At 45.2% G+C, this 15,555-nt stretch overlaps 1 protein-coding gene across 1 annotated transcript in view; it reads right to left on the reverse strand.

The window, feature by feature from the left end:
• Positions 1-2,017: 2,017 nt before the first annotated feature.
• Positions 2,018-15,555, reverse strand: part of LOC120999334 (zinc finger protein 436-like) — a 580,871-nt gene continuing 567,333 nt past the window's right edge. The window contains exons 8-11 of the mRNA XM_040430202.1: positions 13,612-14,602; positions 3,362-3,458; positions 2,471-2,657; positions 2,018-2,376 (exon numbers count right to left, since the gene is read on the reverse strand). Coding sequence (XP_040286136.1) covers positions 2,018-2,376; positions 2,471-2,657; positions 3,362-3,458; positions 13,612-14,602 — 1,634 coding nt within the window. The remainder of the gene's footprint in view (positions 2,377-2,470; positions 2,658-3,361; positions 3,459-13,611; positions 14,603-15,555) is intronic.

A 15,555-nucleotide genomic window follows, 5' to 3' on the forward strand; every position in this document is an offset into this window, starting at 1 on the left:
CCTTCTTCAAGCAGTGGTACAGGAAGAAGTCTGCATCCTTCAAGAAAAACATGATTTTCATGCAGGACAATGCTCCATCACACGCGTCCAAGTACTCCACAGCGTGGCTGGCAAGAAAGGGTATAAAAGAAGAAAATCTAATGACATGGCCTCCTTGTTCACCTGATCTGAACCCCATTGAGAACCTGTGGTCCATCATCAAATGTAAGATTTACAAGGAGGAAAAACAGTACACCTCTCTGAACAGTGTCTGGGAGGCTGTGGTTGCTGCTGCACGCAATGTTGATGGTGAACAGAGAAAACACTGACAGAATCCATGGATGGCAGGCTTTTGAGTGTCCTTGCAAAGAAAGGTGGCTATATTGGTCACTGATTTGTTTTTGTTTTGTTTTTGAATGTCAGAATTTATGTATATTTGTGAATGTTAAGATGTTATATTGGTTTCACTGGTAAAAATAAATAATTGAAATGGGTATATATTTGTTTTTTGTTAAGTTGCCTAATAATTATGCACAGTAATAGTCACCTGCACACACAGATATCCCCCTAAAATAGCTCAAACTAAAAACTATTTCCAAAAATATTCAGCTTTGATATTAATGATTTTTTTGGGTTCATTGAGAACATGGTTGTTGTTCAATAATAAAATTAATCCTCAAAAATACAACTTGCCTAATAATTCTGCACTCCCTGTATTCCCCCTCCTTATTAGCCAATTCTTCCTCTAGCTTAGTCCTAGTACTCACTAGTTTTTTCCTATGCGAGGCAATGGCATGTATAAGAGTGCTGCGTTGGACCGCTTTAAAGGCCTCCCATTCAACATTAGGATTAGCTGACCCCTCATTAGAAGCCCAATAATCTGTTGCCCCCTCTAGAGCTGCACAAGCCACAGGTAAGATCTCCAGCCATCTAGCATTAAGACGCCACTGCCTGTCCGGGGGTGCCAGCGGCATAGCCAAAATCACGAGTAGCGGGGCAGAGATGCCCCGCGGGAGGTATTCCACTCTAGACAGCCAAGGCAATAGCTCCCTGTTAACAAACACCAAATCTATACGGGACAAGGTATCAAAAGAAGCCGAGTGACAGGAATATTGACGATCACTTGGGTGGAGAAATCTCCATCCTTCAGTCAGAGCATGCGCATGAGCCCAATTGACAAGTGACCTGTTGTGCGAGACCTGGGGACGAAGTCTATCTGAAATCGGATCCAACACCGCATTATAGTCTCCCATCATAATTAGAGGATCAGTCGGCAAAGTCGATGCCTTCCCCATAATGTCATCTAGTACTCCTCTCTGAAAGGGGGGGGGGGATGTATACGTCCACCACTATGTAGTCCCTTCCCCGTATAGCAGCGTGCACAATAACATAGCGCCCAGACAGATCAGTCTGCACGGAATGCAGTTGAAAAGGGATTGATTTAGATACCAGGACAGAGACTCCCCTAGCGTAGCTACTATATACCGCGTGAAATGATGATCCTACCCATGGACACTTCAATGCCAACAGCTTTTGGCCTCTCAAGTGGGTCTCCTGCAATAAAACCAAATCTGGGGAGAATTTCCTCAAGAAATTGAATACAAGAGATCTTTTCACTTTGTCATTAAGCCCCTTGACGTTCCAGGAAATAAAAGTACAGGTTGTCATCATGTTATAAATCCAACCACATAAGACGCAAAAGTCCCAGGACAACCAGGCCATTTACTCACCCACACACACCACAAGACAGAAGACAGACATATATCACATTTAGTAACCCTAAACAATAGCAATGTGAGGCATACTCCCCCACCCTGCCCAGACCACCCCAACCTATATGAGCCTATCATCCCAAACTTAAGGCTAGCAATTCTTTGCTAAATCAGAGAGTCCCAGTTGAAGTAAACTAAACAAACAGTCCCCAATGTAAACTCTGGGAACATAAAAGTCTACAGTGAATGAAGACATTCAAGCTATCCTCAGCTCCCGCAGATAACGTGGACATCAAAGATATTGAAACCCGGGGGGCCATGGATACTCAGCCTTTCCCGTCCAGCCAGTCCGAGGCCTCCTCCGGAGTAGTGAAGAATTTAACAGAATCTCCATCCTGGATCCTGAGACGAGCCGGATACAACATAGCATATCGGAAGCCTTTTTCCCTCAGACAAGCCCTCACCGCTGTAAATTGGCGTCGTAATTTTTGGACCTCCGAGGAAAAGTCCGGGTAGAACGAAATCCTGGAGTTTTCAAATTTGATGTCCTGTAACTGACGGGCTGCCGCCAGGATGGCATCACGGCCCCCATAATTCAGAACTCTCAATATGAAGGGGGGCATCGGAGCACCCGGCGGCAAGGGTTTGAAAGGAATTCTATGTGCTCTTTCAACGACAAAGGAGGCTGAAAGATCAATCGGATCCAGGCATTTTTTAATAATTTGCTCCAAAAACCTCAGGCGGCTGGCCCTCAGCCATCTCTGGTAGGCCCATAATACGTATGTTATTTCGCCTATTTTCGGCATCTTCCACTTTTGGCTGCAAGGCCCTCACTTGTTGCTGCAGGGCTCTGACTTGGTTCTCTCCCTGATGGGCCACATCCTCCACTTCACCCAGTCTCCGCTCCACTTCAGTGGTCCTGTCACTGATTTTATCAATGTCATGCCTAAGACAGGTGAGGTCAGGCTGTAAGTGGTCAATTTTAACTGTGAGAGTAGACTGACACTGCGTGATAGCCGACATTATTCTACTCAAGTCTATCGCCTCTTGTTCAGGAGGACCATCGGGACCCTTATCTTCCGTTTGACTCATGACGTCCACTATTAATTTAGGAGGAGGAAGGGGGCCACCAGAAACGCCCGTCTTGCGGCCCATGTATATGAGGCTTATGATAAATCGCCAACAGAGGGTTGTCACCCCTCTGTCACCATGTGGAACAGGTGATCCTTAGGATAAGTAGGCTTAGTCCCTTATGAATAGCAGAGAGACAGGAACCTAACAGGTCCCAGACGCCCCGAAATAAAATAGTCTATGGGGTACAGAGTCTCAGCACACTCTCTCAATCCTTGCGTCTGCTGTGCTGTAAGTCAAGGCTTCATGCGATCCTGCAGCAAGATGAAGGAGCAGAGGTACCTTCAGGTAAGCTTAGGTAGGGACCCTGAATGCTGGCAAACGGGTCACCGCTCAGCCCTGCAGGACCCTGACACTGACCTCAATCAGGAAGCAGGGAGCGCAGCGCAGCAGCCGCCGCTCACCTCCGCCGCTCAGCCAAGTCCCAGTGTTTAGACCCGATCCTGCTCGGGTATGTGTGTGGCTGGACCGGTCACCAAAAGGCCGCAAATCCAATATTAGGGAGCGCCGCGGGAAGAGAGCCGAGGGAGCCGACTCACCAACAGTCCCAGGTTCGCAGAGACTGAACGCAGGCAGCCGGGCAATCCAGGATCCAAGATGGCGATGGGGACGCGCTGGGCAGAGCGAGGTAGGAGGCTGAACAGAGATAAAAGTCCCTGGATGTTAGATGCAGGACCCTCAGGTTCCCACAGACGACTCCTTAATGCTTGTCAGGTGTACCTCCACTGTCTGAAAGCACTTAAAAGCACAGATGGCCAGGATAATGAATGGATTGTGGAGGAGCTGAAGCAAGAAGCGTCTTCACTCCATGACAGTAGTGATGTCGCGAACATAAAATTTTCCGTTCGCGAACGCCGAACGCGAATTTATGCAAATGTTCGCAACCAGGTGAACTTCCATAGACTTCAATAGGCAGGCGAATTTTAAAACCCACAGGGACTCTTTATAGCCACAGTAGTGATGGAAAAGTTGTTTCAAGGGGACTAACACCTGGACTGTGGCATGCCGGAGGGGGATCCATGGCAAAACTCCCATGGAAAATTATGTAGTTGACGCAGAGTTGGATTTTAATCCATAAAGGGCATAAATCACCTAACAATCCATTTTGTTTTTGAACAACGGGGTTTAAAACATCCAGTGTGTGTATACGATCAGGTATGATGTTGTATTGATCAGGTAGTGTAAGGGTTACGCCCGCTTCACAGACATTGACAGACCAAACTCCCCTTTTAATGCACCGCAAACAACCGCAAACAGTCCATTTGCCCAACCGCAAACTCCCCATTTGTTCAAGGTTTGATACCAAGCTAGCCATGTCCCGTTGATGTCATTGAAGGTTTCTTCCTCCACCCAGCCACGTACAACACCAAGGGTCCCCGAAAAGTGAATTGAATAGATTTTTCGAACGGGGAGATGGTTAAAAAAACGCTGGCTCCCTCCCCTTTGTTTGAATCCACGGTCACTGCGTCTGTGCCGTGCAATTTACTGCCCCACCCGATATGAGTGGTATTTTCTGTAGTACTATTCTCATCAGTTTAATCCCTGTTACGTCCCCAATCTGGGGTCAAATTATTAAATAGATTTTTCAAACGGGGAGATGGTTAAAAAAAATGCTGGCTCCCTCCCCTTTGTTTGAATCCACGCCACGGTCACTTCATCTGCACAGTGCAATTTACTGCCCCACCGGATATGAGTGGTATTTTCTGTAGTACTATTCTCATCAGTTTAATCCCTGTTACGTCACAATCTGGGGTCAAATTATTAAATAGATTTTTCGAACGGGGAGATGGTTAAAAAAATACTGGCTCCCTCCCCTTTGTTTGAATCCACGCCACGGTCACTGCGTCTGCACCGTGCAATTTACTGCCCCACCCGATATGAGTGGTATTTTCTGTAGTACTATTCTCATCAGTTTAATCCCTGTTACGTCCCCAATCTGGGGTCAAATTATTAAATAGATTTTTTGAACGGGGAGATGGTTAAAAAAATGCTGGCTCCCTCCCCTTTGTTTGAATCCACGCCACGGTCACTGCGTCTGCACCGTGCAATTTACTGCCCCACCCGATATGAGTGGTATTTTCTGTAGTACTATTCTCATCAGTTTAATCCCTGTTACGTCCCCAATCTGGGGTCAAATTATTAAATAGATTTTTCGAACGGGGAGATGGTTAAAAAAATGCTGGCTCCCTCCCCTTTGTTTGAATCCACGCCACGGTCACTGCGTCTGCTCCGTGCAATTTACTGCCCCACCCGATATGAGTGGTATTTTCTGTAGTACTATTCTCATCAGTTTAATCCCTGTTACGTCCCATATCAGGGTGGGATTGCCTTTTGTGAAAAAAAATTTAGGCCGGGTACCTTCAACTGCCTTCACAGTGACAGACCAAACTCTGACATACCAAAATGAATTGATTTTAGGAACCGGGAGATGGAAAAAGCAGCTTGGTCGGTCCTCTTACTCAGTCCCAAGTTGGGGCACTGCGCGTGCACGGAGCAATGTGCTGTGACACCCTATATGAGTGGTGTCTTAACTAGTACTATTCCTATCAGTTTAATCCCTGTTACGTCCCCTATCCGGGGACGTGTGTCGAATTGATTAACCATTGTTGAATTAACGAACCATTACGACATCCTGGAATAATTTAGTTCTGAGCTTTGTACTTGCTTTGTATTGGAATTGATGGGGATTTTTTTAATTGTCTGCATTATTTCTAATAAACTATTAAGAGACTTTATTATGATTTTTTTATTTTATGTATTAAATACCCACCCATACAACTTAAAAAAAATATATAAAAAAATGTATGTTTTTTCTATGAAAAATTATCCAGCCGATCGCTTTTGGTCTGATCATAATGAAGCAACGGCCTTATCATCTGGGGTGTGGCAACATTGCCAACACACTCATAGAGGTGATGATCGCTTCATTGTGATATGCAAGCCCCTTCACCACAACAAGGTAACGATCACGAAGGGGAATTGACACTTGTATGTGCCTTTTTTTTTGTTTTGTTTTTGCAGCCACAGTGCAGCACCAGAGGCCAGAAAAATTAGGCATGTACACATGCCTGAAAAATGATTGTTATTGTAGCAGCGGCCGGAAAAATTGATGTTTTCAAGGCAGAAAGGTGACTAAAACATTGCGGCTTGAACCCTAGTTGGTGGCGGAGAATTCACGAAAGTCATCCGGTATGCAGACATTAAATACAGCAGCGTGGGGACCATTTTTAGGCCAAGGCATGTCATCAGGCCCTTTGTTAGTCAAACGTATCCCCCACTGTCAGTCCCTTCGGGATCCATGCCTCATTCATCTTAATGAAGGTGAGGTAATCAACACTTTTTTGACCGAGGCGACTTCTTTTGTCAGTGACAATGCCTCCTGCTGCACTGAAGGTCCTTTCTGACAGGACACTTGAAGCGGGGCAGGCCAGAAGTTCAAGCCTGCAGGCCACAGGTCAAGCCGGCACACCCAGTAGTCAAGGGGTTCATCGCTCCTCAGAGTGTCGATATCTGCAGTTAAGGCGAGGTAGTCTGCTACCTGTCGGTCGAGTCGTTCTCTAAGGCTGGATCCCGAAGGGCTGTGGCGATGTGTAGGACTGAAAAAGCTCTGCATGTCCTCCATCAACAACACATCTGTAAAGCGTCCTGTCCTTGCCGCCGTGGTCGTGGTAGGAGGAGGATTACTTTCACCTCTTCCCCTGTTAGATTCCCATTGTGCTGTGACATCCCCCTTATAAGCTGTGTAAAGCATATTTTTTAGTTTTGTTTTGAACTGCTGCATCCTTTCTGACTTTCGGTAAGTTGGTAACCTTTCCGCCACTTTCTGCTTATACAAGGGGTCTAGTAGCGTCGCCACCCAGTACAGGTCGTTCTCCTTCATCCTTTTTATACGAGGGTCCCTCAACAGACATGACAGCATGAAAGACCCCATTTGCACAAGGTTGGATGCCGAGCTACTCATTTCCCGTTCCTCGTCCTCACTGATGTCATTGACGGTCTGTTCTTCACCCCAGCCACGTACAACACCACGGGTCCCAGATAGGTGACAACAACGAGCACCCTGGAATGCCTGCTGTGGTTGATCTTCCTCCTCCTCAAAGCCACATTCCTCCTCTGACTCCTCTTCCTCACACTCCTCTTCCAGCGTTGCCGCAGGTCCAGGAAGCGATGATGACAAGGCTGTTTCTGGTGGTGATGGTGACCACAACTCTTCCTCTTCACGCTCATCTACGGCTTGATCCAGCACTCTTCGCAGGGCACGCTCCAGGAAGAAAACAAATGGGATGAGGTCGCTGATGGTGCCTTCGGTGCGACTGACTAGGTTTGTCACCTCCTCAAAAGGACGCATGAGCCTACAGGCATTGCGCATGAGCGTCCAGTAATGTGGCAAAAAAATTCCCAGCTCCGCAGAGGCTGTCCTAGCACCCCGGTCATACAAATACTCGTTGACGGCTTTTTCTTGTTGGAGCAGGCGGTCGAACATTAGGAGTGTTGAATTCCAACGTGTCGGGCTGTCGCAAATCAAGCACCTCACTGGCATGTTGTTTCGGCGCTGAATGTCTGAAAAGTGCGCCATGGCCGTGTAGGAACGCCTGAAATGGCCACACACCTTCCTGGCCTGCTTGAGGACGTCCTGTAAGCCTGGGTACTTAGACACAAAGCGTTGTACGATGAGATTCAACACGTGTGCCATGCACGGCACATGTGACAACTTGCCCAAATTCAATGCCGCCAACAAATTGCTTCCATTGTCCCACACCACTTTGCCGATCTCCAGTTGGTGCGGGGTCAGTCACTGATCAACCTGTACGTTCAGGGCGGACAGGAGTGCTGGTCCGGTGTGGCTCTCTGCTTTCAGGCAAGTCAACCCCAAGACAGCTTGACACTGTCGTATCCGGGATGTGGAATAGGAGCTGGGGGGATTCAGTTGATGTGCAGCCAGACGCCGCAGCAGAAGAGGACTCAGCCGAGGAGGTTATGGAAGAGGATGGAGTAGGAGGAGTAGAGGAGGTGGCAGTAGGCCTGCCTGCAAGTCGTGGCGGTGTCACCAACTCCGCTGCAGAGCCACGCATTCCATGCTTGTCAGCCGTCAGCAGGTTGATCCAATGCGCAGTGTAGGTGATATACCTGCCCTGACCGTGCTTTGAAGACCAGGTATCAGTGGTCAGATGGACCCTTGCCCCAACACTGTATGCCAGAGATGCCATGACTTCCTTTTCAATCACTGAGTAGAGGTTGGGGATTGCCTTTTTTGAAAAAAAAATTTGTCCGGGTATCTTCCACTGTGGTGTCCCAAAAGCGACAAATTTTTTTTAAGGCCTCAGACTCCACCAGCTGGTATGGTAAAAGCTGGCGGGCTAAGAGTTCCGTCAAGCCAGCTGTCAGACGCCGGGCAAGGGGGTGACTCTGGGACATTGGCTTCCTACGCTCAAACATTTCCTTTACAGACACCTGACTGTGGGCAGATGAGATGGAACTGCTGAAAGTGAGAGGCGGAGTGGCGGGTGGTTGAGAGGGGGCAAGGAGGACAGCAGTAGTTGACGTGGCTGAAGATGCTGGACCAGGAGGAGGATGGTGGCTTTGAGGTTGTGTGCTGCTTCTACTCGTCATCATGTGTTGATCCCATAGGCGTTTGTGATGTGCGATAATGTGCCTTCGCAAAGCAGTTGTACCTAGGTGGGTGTTGGATTTCCCACGACTCAGTTTCTTTTGGCACAGGTTGCAAATGGCATCGCTGTTGTCAGAGGCAGACACACAAAAAAAATGCCACACTGCTGAGCTTTGCAATGACGGCATTCTGGTGGTGGCAGCAGCATGTGTTGATTGGCGTGCTGTCTGGCTGACCCCGGGTGTCGATACATGCTGTCTGACTGTGCCACTAGCTCCTTGCGACGACCTCCCCCTGCTTCCAACTCGTCTCCTCCTTCTCTCTGTCTCCCCTTCTGAACTTTCCCCCTCTTCTTCTTCTCTTCGAGCAGGCACCCACGTGGCATCCACGGACACATCGTCATCATCAACCACTTCACTTGTATCTGACACCTCAGCAAAGAAAGCAGCAGCAGGTACAACATCATCATCACACTGTACGTCCATGTGTGTAATGCTGCCATGACTGAGACATATCCCTGTTATCTCCATCCTCTGGCAATAATGGTTGCGCATCACTAATTTCATCCAAATAATGTGTAAATAACTCCTCTGCGGGAACAAGTGAAGCGGCTGTGGTGGCTGTGGTGGTAGTGGTGGTGGTGGCGGCGGGCGGGAGAGTGGTAACTTGAGAGCAGGTGACCAAAGCTGAGCTGGAGGAGGATGGTGCGTCAAGGTTCTTAGCGGAAGCTGTTGAAGATTGGGTGTCCTGTGTAAGCCAGTCAACTATTTTCTCTGAATTTTTTGGGTTCAGGGTACGTGGCCTCTGAACACTGGGCATTATTCCAGGGCCAGTGGAAATCACAGCACCACGAACACGACGGCCCCTGCGGCGTGGCCTGCCTCTGCCTGTCATTTTTTATTAGATGAGTGTTAATATGCGTGCAAGGTACTGTGCCACCCTATATAAGTGGTGGGCAGTGGGCACAGTACAGTCTGTGTGGGCCTGACACACACTGACTTGCAACTGTGATTATATCACAGAAAAAAATTAAATAGAATTTTTTTTTTATCTGCGAGGTATTTGTGAGTAAATGACACCCTGTAACAGTATAAGTGGAGGTCTAGCCACTAGCCAGCGGCCACAATACAGTCTGTGTGGGCCTGACACACACGGGCTTGCAAATGGGATTAGATCACAGAAAAATAATAAATAGAATTTTTTCTATCTGCGAGGAATTTTCTGTCACACCCTGTATGAATGGTGTGCACACAGTACTGTATTGTGGCTGCTGGCTAGTGGCTAGACCTCCACTTATACCGCTACTTATACCGTGTGTACTGTGTGGTGTGCACACAGTACACACGGGCAGGCAACTGCAATATACAGTTGCAAGAAAAAGTATGTGAACCATTTGGAATAATATGGATTTCTGCACAAATTGGTCATAAAATGTGATCTGATCTTCATTTAAGTCACAACAATAGACAATCACAGTCTGCTTAAACTAATAACACACAAAGAATTAAATGTTACCATGTTTTTATTGAACACACCATGTAAATATTCACAAAGCAGGTGGAAAAAGTATGTGAACCCTTGCATTTAATAACTGGTTGAACCTCCTTTGGCAGCAATAACTTCAACCAAACGTTTCCTGTAGTTGCAGATCAGACGTGCACAACGGTCAGGAGTAATTCTTGACCATTCCTCTTTACAGAACTGTTTCAGTTCAGCAATATTCTTGGGATGTCTGGTGTGAATTGCTTTCTTGAGGTCATGCCACAGCATCTCAATCGGGTTGAGGTCAGGACTCTGACTGGGCCACTCCAGAAGGCGTGTTTTCTTCTCTTTTAGCCATTCTGTTGTTGATTTACTTCTATGCTTTGAGTCGTTGTCCTGTTGCAACACCCATCTTCTGTTGAGCTTCAGCTGGTGGACAGATGGCCTTAAGTTCTCCTGCAAAATGTCTTTATAAACTTGGGAATTCATTTTTCCTTCGATGATAGCAATCCGTCCAGGCCCTGACGCAGCAAAGCAGCCCAAAACCATGATGCCCCCACCACCATACTTCACAGTTGGGATGAGGTTTTGATGTTGGTGTGCTGTGCCTCTTTTTCTCCACACATAGCATTGTGTGTTTCTTCCAAACAACTCAGCTTTGGTTTCATCTGTCCACAGAATATTTTGCCAGTACTGCTGTGGAACATCCAGGTGCTCTTGTGAAAACTGTAAACGTGCAGCAATGTTTTTTTTGGACAGGAGTGGCTTCCTCTGTGGTATCCTCCCATGAAATCCATTCTTGTTTAGTGTTTTACGTATCGTAGATTCGCTAACAGGGATGTTAGCATATGCCAGAGACTTTTGTAAGTCTTTAGCTGACACTCTAGGATTCTTCTTCACTTCATTGAGCAGTCTGCCCTGTGCTCTTGCAGTCATCTTTACAGGACGGCCACTCCTAGGGAGAGTAGCAGCAGTGCTGAACTTTCTCCATTTATAGACAATTTGTCTTACCGTGGACTGATGAACAGCAAGGCTTTTGGAGATACTTTTATAACCCTTTCCAGCTTTATGCAAGTCAACAATTCTTAATTGTAGGTCTTCTGAGAGCTCTTTTGTGCGAGGCATCATTCACATCAGGCAATGCTTCTTGTGAAAAGCAAACCCAGAACTGGTGTGTGTATTTTATAGGGCAGGGCAGCTGTAACCAACACCTCCAATCTCATCTCATTGATTGGACTCCAGTTGGCTGCCACCTCACTCCAATTAGCTCTTGGAGATGTCATTAGTCTAGGGATTTACATACTTTTTCCACATGCACTGTGAATGTTTACATGGTGTGTTCAATAAAAACATGGTAACATTTAAGTCTTTGTGTGTTATTAGTTTAAGCAGACTGTGATTGTCTATTGTTGTGACTTAGATGAAGATCAGATCACATTTTATGACCAATTTGTGCTGAAATCCATATCATTCCAAAGGGTTCACATACTTTTTCTTGCAACTGTATGTATATATAAAAAAAAGCAGACTGATGTACCAGCCCTGAAAAGGGCTTTTTGGGGTGCTGTCAGGACGCTGTCCTAACAGCAGATGAGTCTGTGGACACAGAACACTGCCCTAGCTAACGCTTTCCCTGTTGAATCAGCAGCAGCACTGTCCCTCCTCTCACTGAGAATGCAGATTCCGAATGAATCTAAAATGGATGCTGTCCGGGAGGTGGGAGGGTCTGGGAGGGAGGGTCTGCTGCTGATTGGCTGGAATGTGTCTGCTGACTGTGAGGTACAGGGTCAAAGTTTACTCAATGATGATGTATAGGGGGCGGACCGAACATCGCATATGCTCGCCCGCCGCAGCAAACGCGAACAAGCTATGTTCGCCGGGAACTATCGCCGGCAAACTATTCGGGCCATCCCTACATGACAGTTAGGCCACGCCCCACACGTCCTATCTTTTGACGTATCTTGCGGATTACAAACCCATTCAAGTCAACGGGTCTGCATCTGTCATATGGAGTAAACATGTCATATGGAGTTTTGCAGACCTGCTATTTGATGTCCCAACAGGGGCACGGCGACCATATGGTCATGTGAATGAGCCCTTAAAAAAAGTACTGAAGGCAAAAATTTAATCTTCACATATTTGGTATTGCCACATCCTTAACAACCTGCACTACACAATTATCACGTCATTTATCCCTTACAGAGAACGGCGAAAAATAAATGCCAGTATTACTGCTTTGCCTATTTGCCTAAAAAACCCTAATAGTGATATGTGCTCCAAAATGAAACCAATGAAAACTACAAGTCGTCCCGCAAAAAATTGAGCCTTCACACAGCTCCATTTAAAATAAATAAATAAAATAAAGTTTTTTATTGTGCAATAGTAGTCAAACTTTCAAAAAACTATGTATTTGGTATGACTATAACCAAATAATGAATAAAGTTATCATGTAATTTGTGCCTAAAAAGAAACGCTGCAAATGTTATAGCATAAAAACTGAGTTAAAGGTAACCTGTCATCAACTTTATGCTGACCTCACTGAGGGAAGCATAAAATAGCGACAGAAATGCTGATCTCAGCCGTGTCATTCATGAGCTAAAAGTAAGTGGTTGCCAAGAAGAACCAACATCATAATCATTGCAGCACAGGCCTTGAAAAGAGTCAAATCTACCTGTGAAGAGTCATGGTTATTTATAATCTCCTGCTCTCTCGCCCATCTGCTCATGATTGACAGTTCTCTCCTAGAGAAAAAGGGAGAAAACTAGGTAGAAGACTGTCAGTCATCAGCGGGTGGGCAGGGATAGCAGGAATTCATGAATACCTAAGACTTGTCTCAGGTGGCCATGACTCATTTCCAGGCCCAGTCTGCAATGGTTGTGATGTTGTTTCTTGGTAACCACTTACTTTGAAATTTTAAATGACAGACCACTAAAATCAACTCACCTGTCTCTACTTTATGCTTCCATTAGTATGGACAGCATAAAGTTGATGACAGGTTCCCTTTAAAAGGGGTTGTCCGGGTTCAGAGCTGAACCTGGACATACTCATATTTTTACCCAGGCAGTCCCACTAAGATGAGCACCGGAACATTCCATGCTCCGATGCTCTCCTTTGCCCTGTGCTGAATCGCGCAGGACAAAGGTATTTTCAGGAGATCTGGTGATATATCAGGCTCTCCATAGGGCTGCCAGGGGGAAGCTTCTGTCCAGCATGCTCTCCCTAGCATGATCACTTGGTGACGTCATCACACTAAGTGCAGATACTTCAGTAGAGGAGCGGACTACCTCTGTGCGAGCAAATGGATGAGGTGATTTTTTTAAACCCAAAAGGCCATATTGTACAGAGATACCCAACCTGCAGCCCTCCAGTTGTTGCAAAACTACAAATCCCAGCATGCCCAGACAGCCTATAGCTATCAGCCTACAGCTAGGCATGGTGGGAGTTGTACCATTGATTGATAGGCTGAATGGGGTTTTAACATAGTGATTTATGACAAATTAATTCAGAATAAATCAAATTCCTTGTCGAACTTTGACCAAGCTGCAGAATTGAATTTTTTAAAAGTTCATTCATCTCTACTTATCACATTCTGAACATTAAAATAATTTCTTTCCAGTGTGAATTCTCTGATGTGCAACAAGAGTTGATTTATCTATAAAACACTTTCCACATATTGAACATGAAAATGGCTTCTCCCCTGTGTGAATTCTCTGATGTATAGTAAGAGATGATTTCTGTGTGAAAGATTTCCCACATTCTAAACACGAAAATGGCTTCTCCCCTGTGTGCTTTCTCTCATGCATAACAAGATTTGATTTTTGGCTAAAACATTTCCCACATTCTGAACATGAAAATGGCTTCTCCCCTGTGTGAATTCTCTGATGTATAACAAGAATTGATTTATCAGTAAAAGATTTCCCACATTCTAAACATGAAAATGGCTTCTCCCCTGTGTGCTTTTTCTCATGCATAACAAGATTTGATTTTTGGCTAAAACATTTCCCACATTCTGAACATGAAAATGGCTTCTCCCCTGTGTGAATTCGCTGATGTGTAACTAGATTTGATTTATCAGTAAAACATTTCCCACATTCTAAACAAGAAAATGGCTTTGCCCCTGTGTGAATTCTCTGATGGTTAAGAAGATGTGTTTTCTGCAGAAAACATTTCCCACATTCTAAACAAGAAAATGGCTTCACCCCTGTGTGAATTCTCTGATGTGTAACTAGATTTGATTTATCAGTAAAACATTTCCCACATTCTAAACAAGAAAATATCTTTGCCCCTTTGTGAATTCTCTGATGGTTAAGAAGATGTGATTTCTGCAGAAAACATTTCCCACATTCTAAACAAGAAAATGGCTTCACCCCTGTGTGAATTCTCTGATGCTTAAGAAGATTTGATTTCAGCTGAAAACATTTCCCACATTCTGAACATGAAAATGGCTTCTCCCCTGTATGACTTCTTTGATGATGAACACTTTTTCTGTGGCTTTTATTTTGCTTAACAGTTTGTGATGAATCAGAAGATTGAAATTCATCCAAAGGATCGGATGATAGATCTTTGCTGTGCAAGGCTGAGGATACGTCTGAGATAATGGCATGCTCTTCATGTGTATCTTCTGTGACACCACAATCATCTGTTGTAATATCTGACATCACATGTTTCTCTGAGCTCCTGGTACAGTCATCTGCCAAGAATAAATCAGAGTTTTATAATTTTTTAATAATAGAACCTTAAAATGATATTGCTATTTTATAACATTTCAATATTTAAAAAATCCATACAAATTACAAGTCATGGATAGGGATGAGCGAACCCTGACCGCCACGTTCTGAACATATTTGGGTGTCAGTGTACCGAACCCAAACCCCGATTTTGGTGACAAAATCCATGTCTGGGTTCATTGTTTGTACTTTAAATAAAGCTTGTTGAAAGGCTGCAGCACAGCCAATCAACAAGTGATTAAGCTGTGGGTACATGGAAACCACCACAGTCATGTCTAGTATTGCTGCTGCAGGCAGGGAAAGTGTTAGGCTTTTATTAGTTTTAAAAAGTGTGCTGGTGACCTGTAGGCATTATTTATGGGTGCAAGAAAGCTCCTTTGCACCAGTGAGACAGAAAGACCATACTTAAATCGTGCTGTTCAGTCCGAGGGCGACCTGTTGAGCTTTTGGAATTTTCTTTTGGTGTTATTCTACTCCTTTGCACCAGTGACAGGGAAATATAATAGTTAATCAGTCTGTTAATTGTGTGGGTGAGACATACCAATTTTTTTTGTTGTGAAAAAAAATTTACTTGCCACCGTCACAGGGATATATAATAGTTATTCAGCCAGTTAATTGGGTCGTTGTGACCTACCTATTTTATGGTTTAAAAAACACTGTACTTGCCACGTCACAGGTATATGTAATAGTTATTCAGTCAGTGAATTGGGTTGGTGTGACATACCTATTTTTTGGTTTAAAAAACACTGTACTTGCCACAGTCACAGGAATATGTAATAGTTATTCAGCTGGTGAATTGGGTCGGAGTGACCTACCAAATTTTTTTTTTTCCAAACACCTTTGAATCCAGAGGAAAAAAAGCAGACTGGTTTGAAGCTGTTTGGGAGCTGGACTTATACAAGCAGACAAACGCAAG

This window comes from Bufo bufo, chromosome 4, assembly GCF_905171765.1.
Source record: "Bufo bufo chromosome 4, aBufBuf1.1, whole genome shotgun sequence".
Taxonomy (NCBI): Eukaryota; Metazoa; Chordata; class Amphibia; order Anura; family Bufonidae; genus Bufo; species Bufo bufo.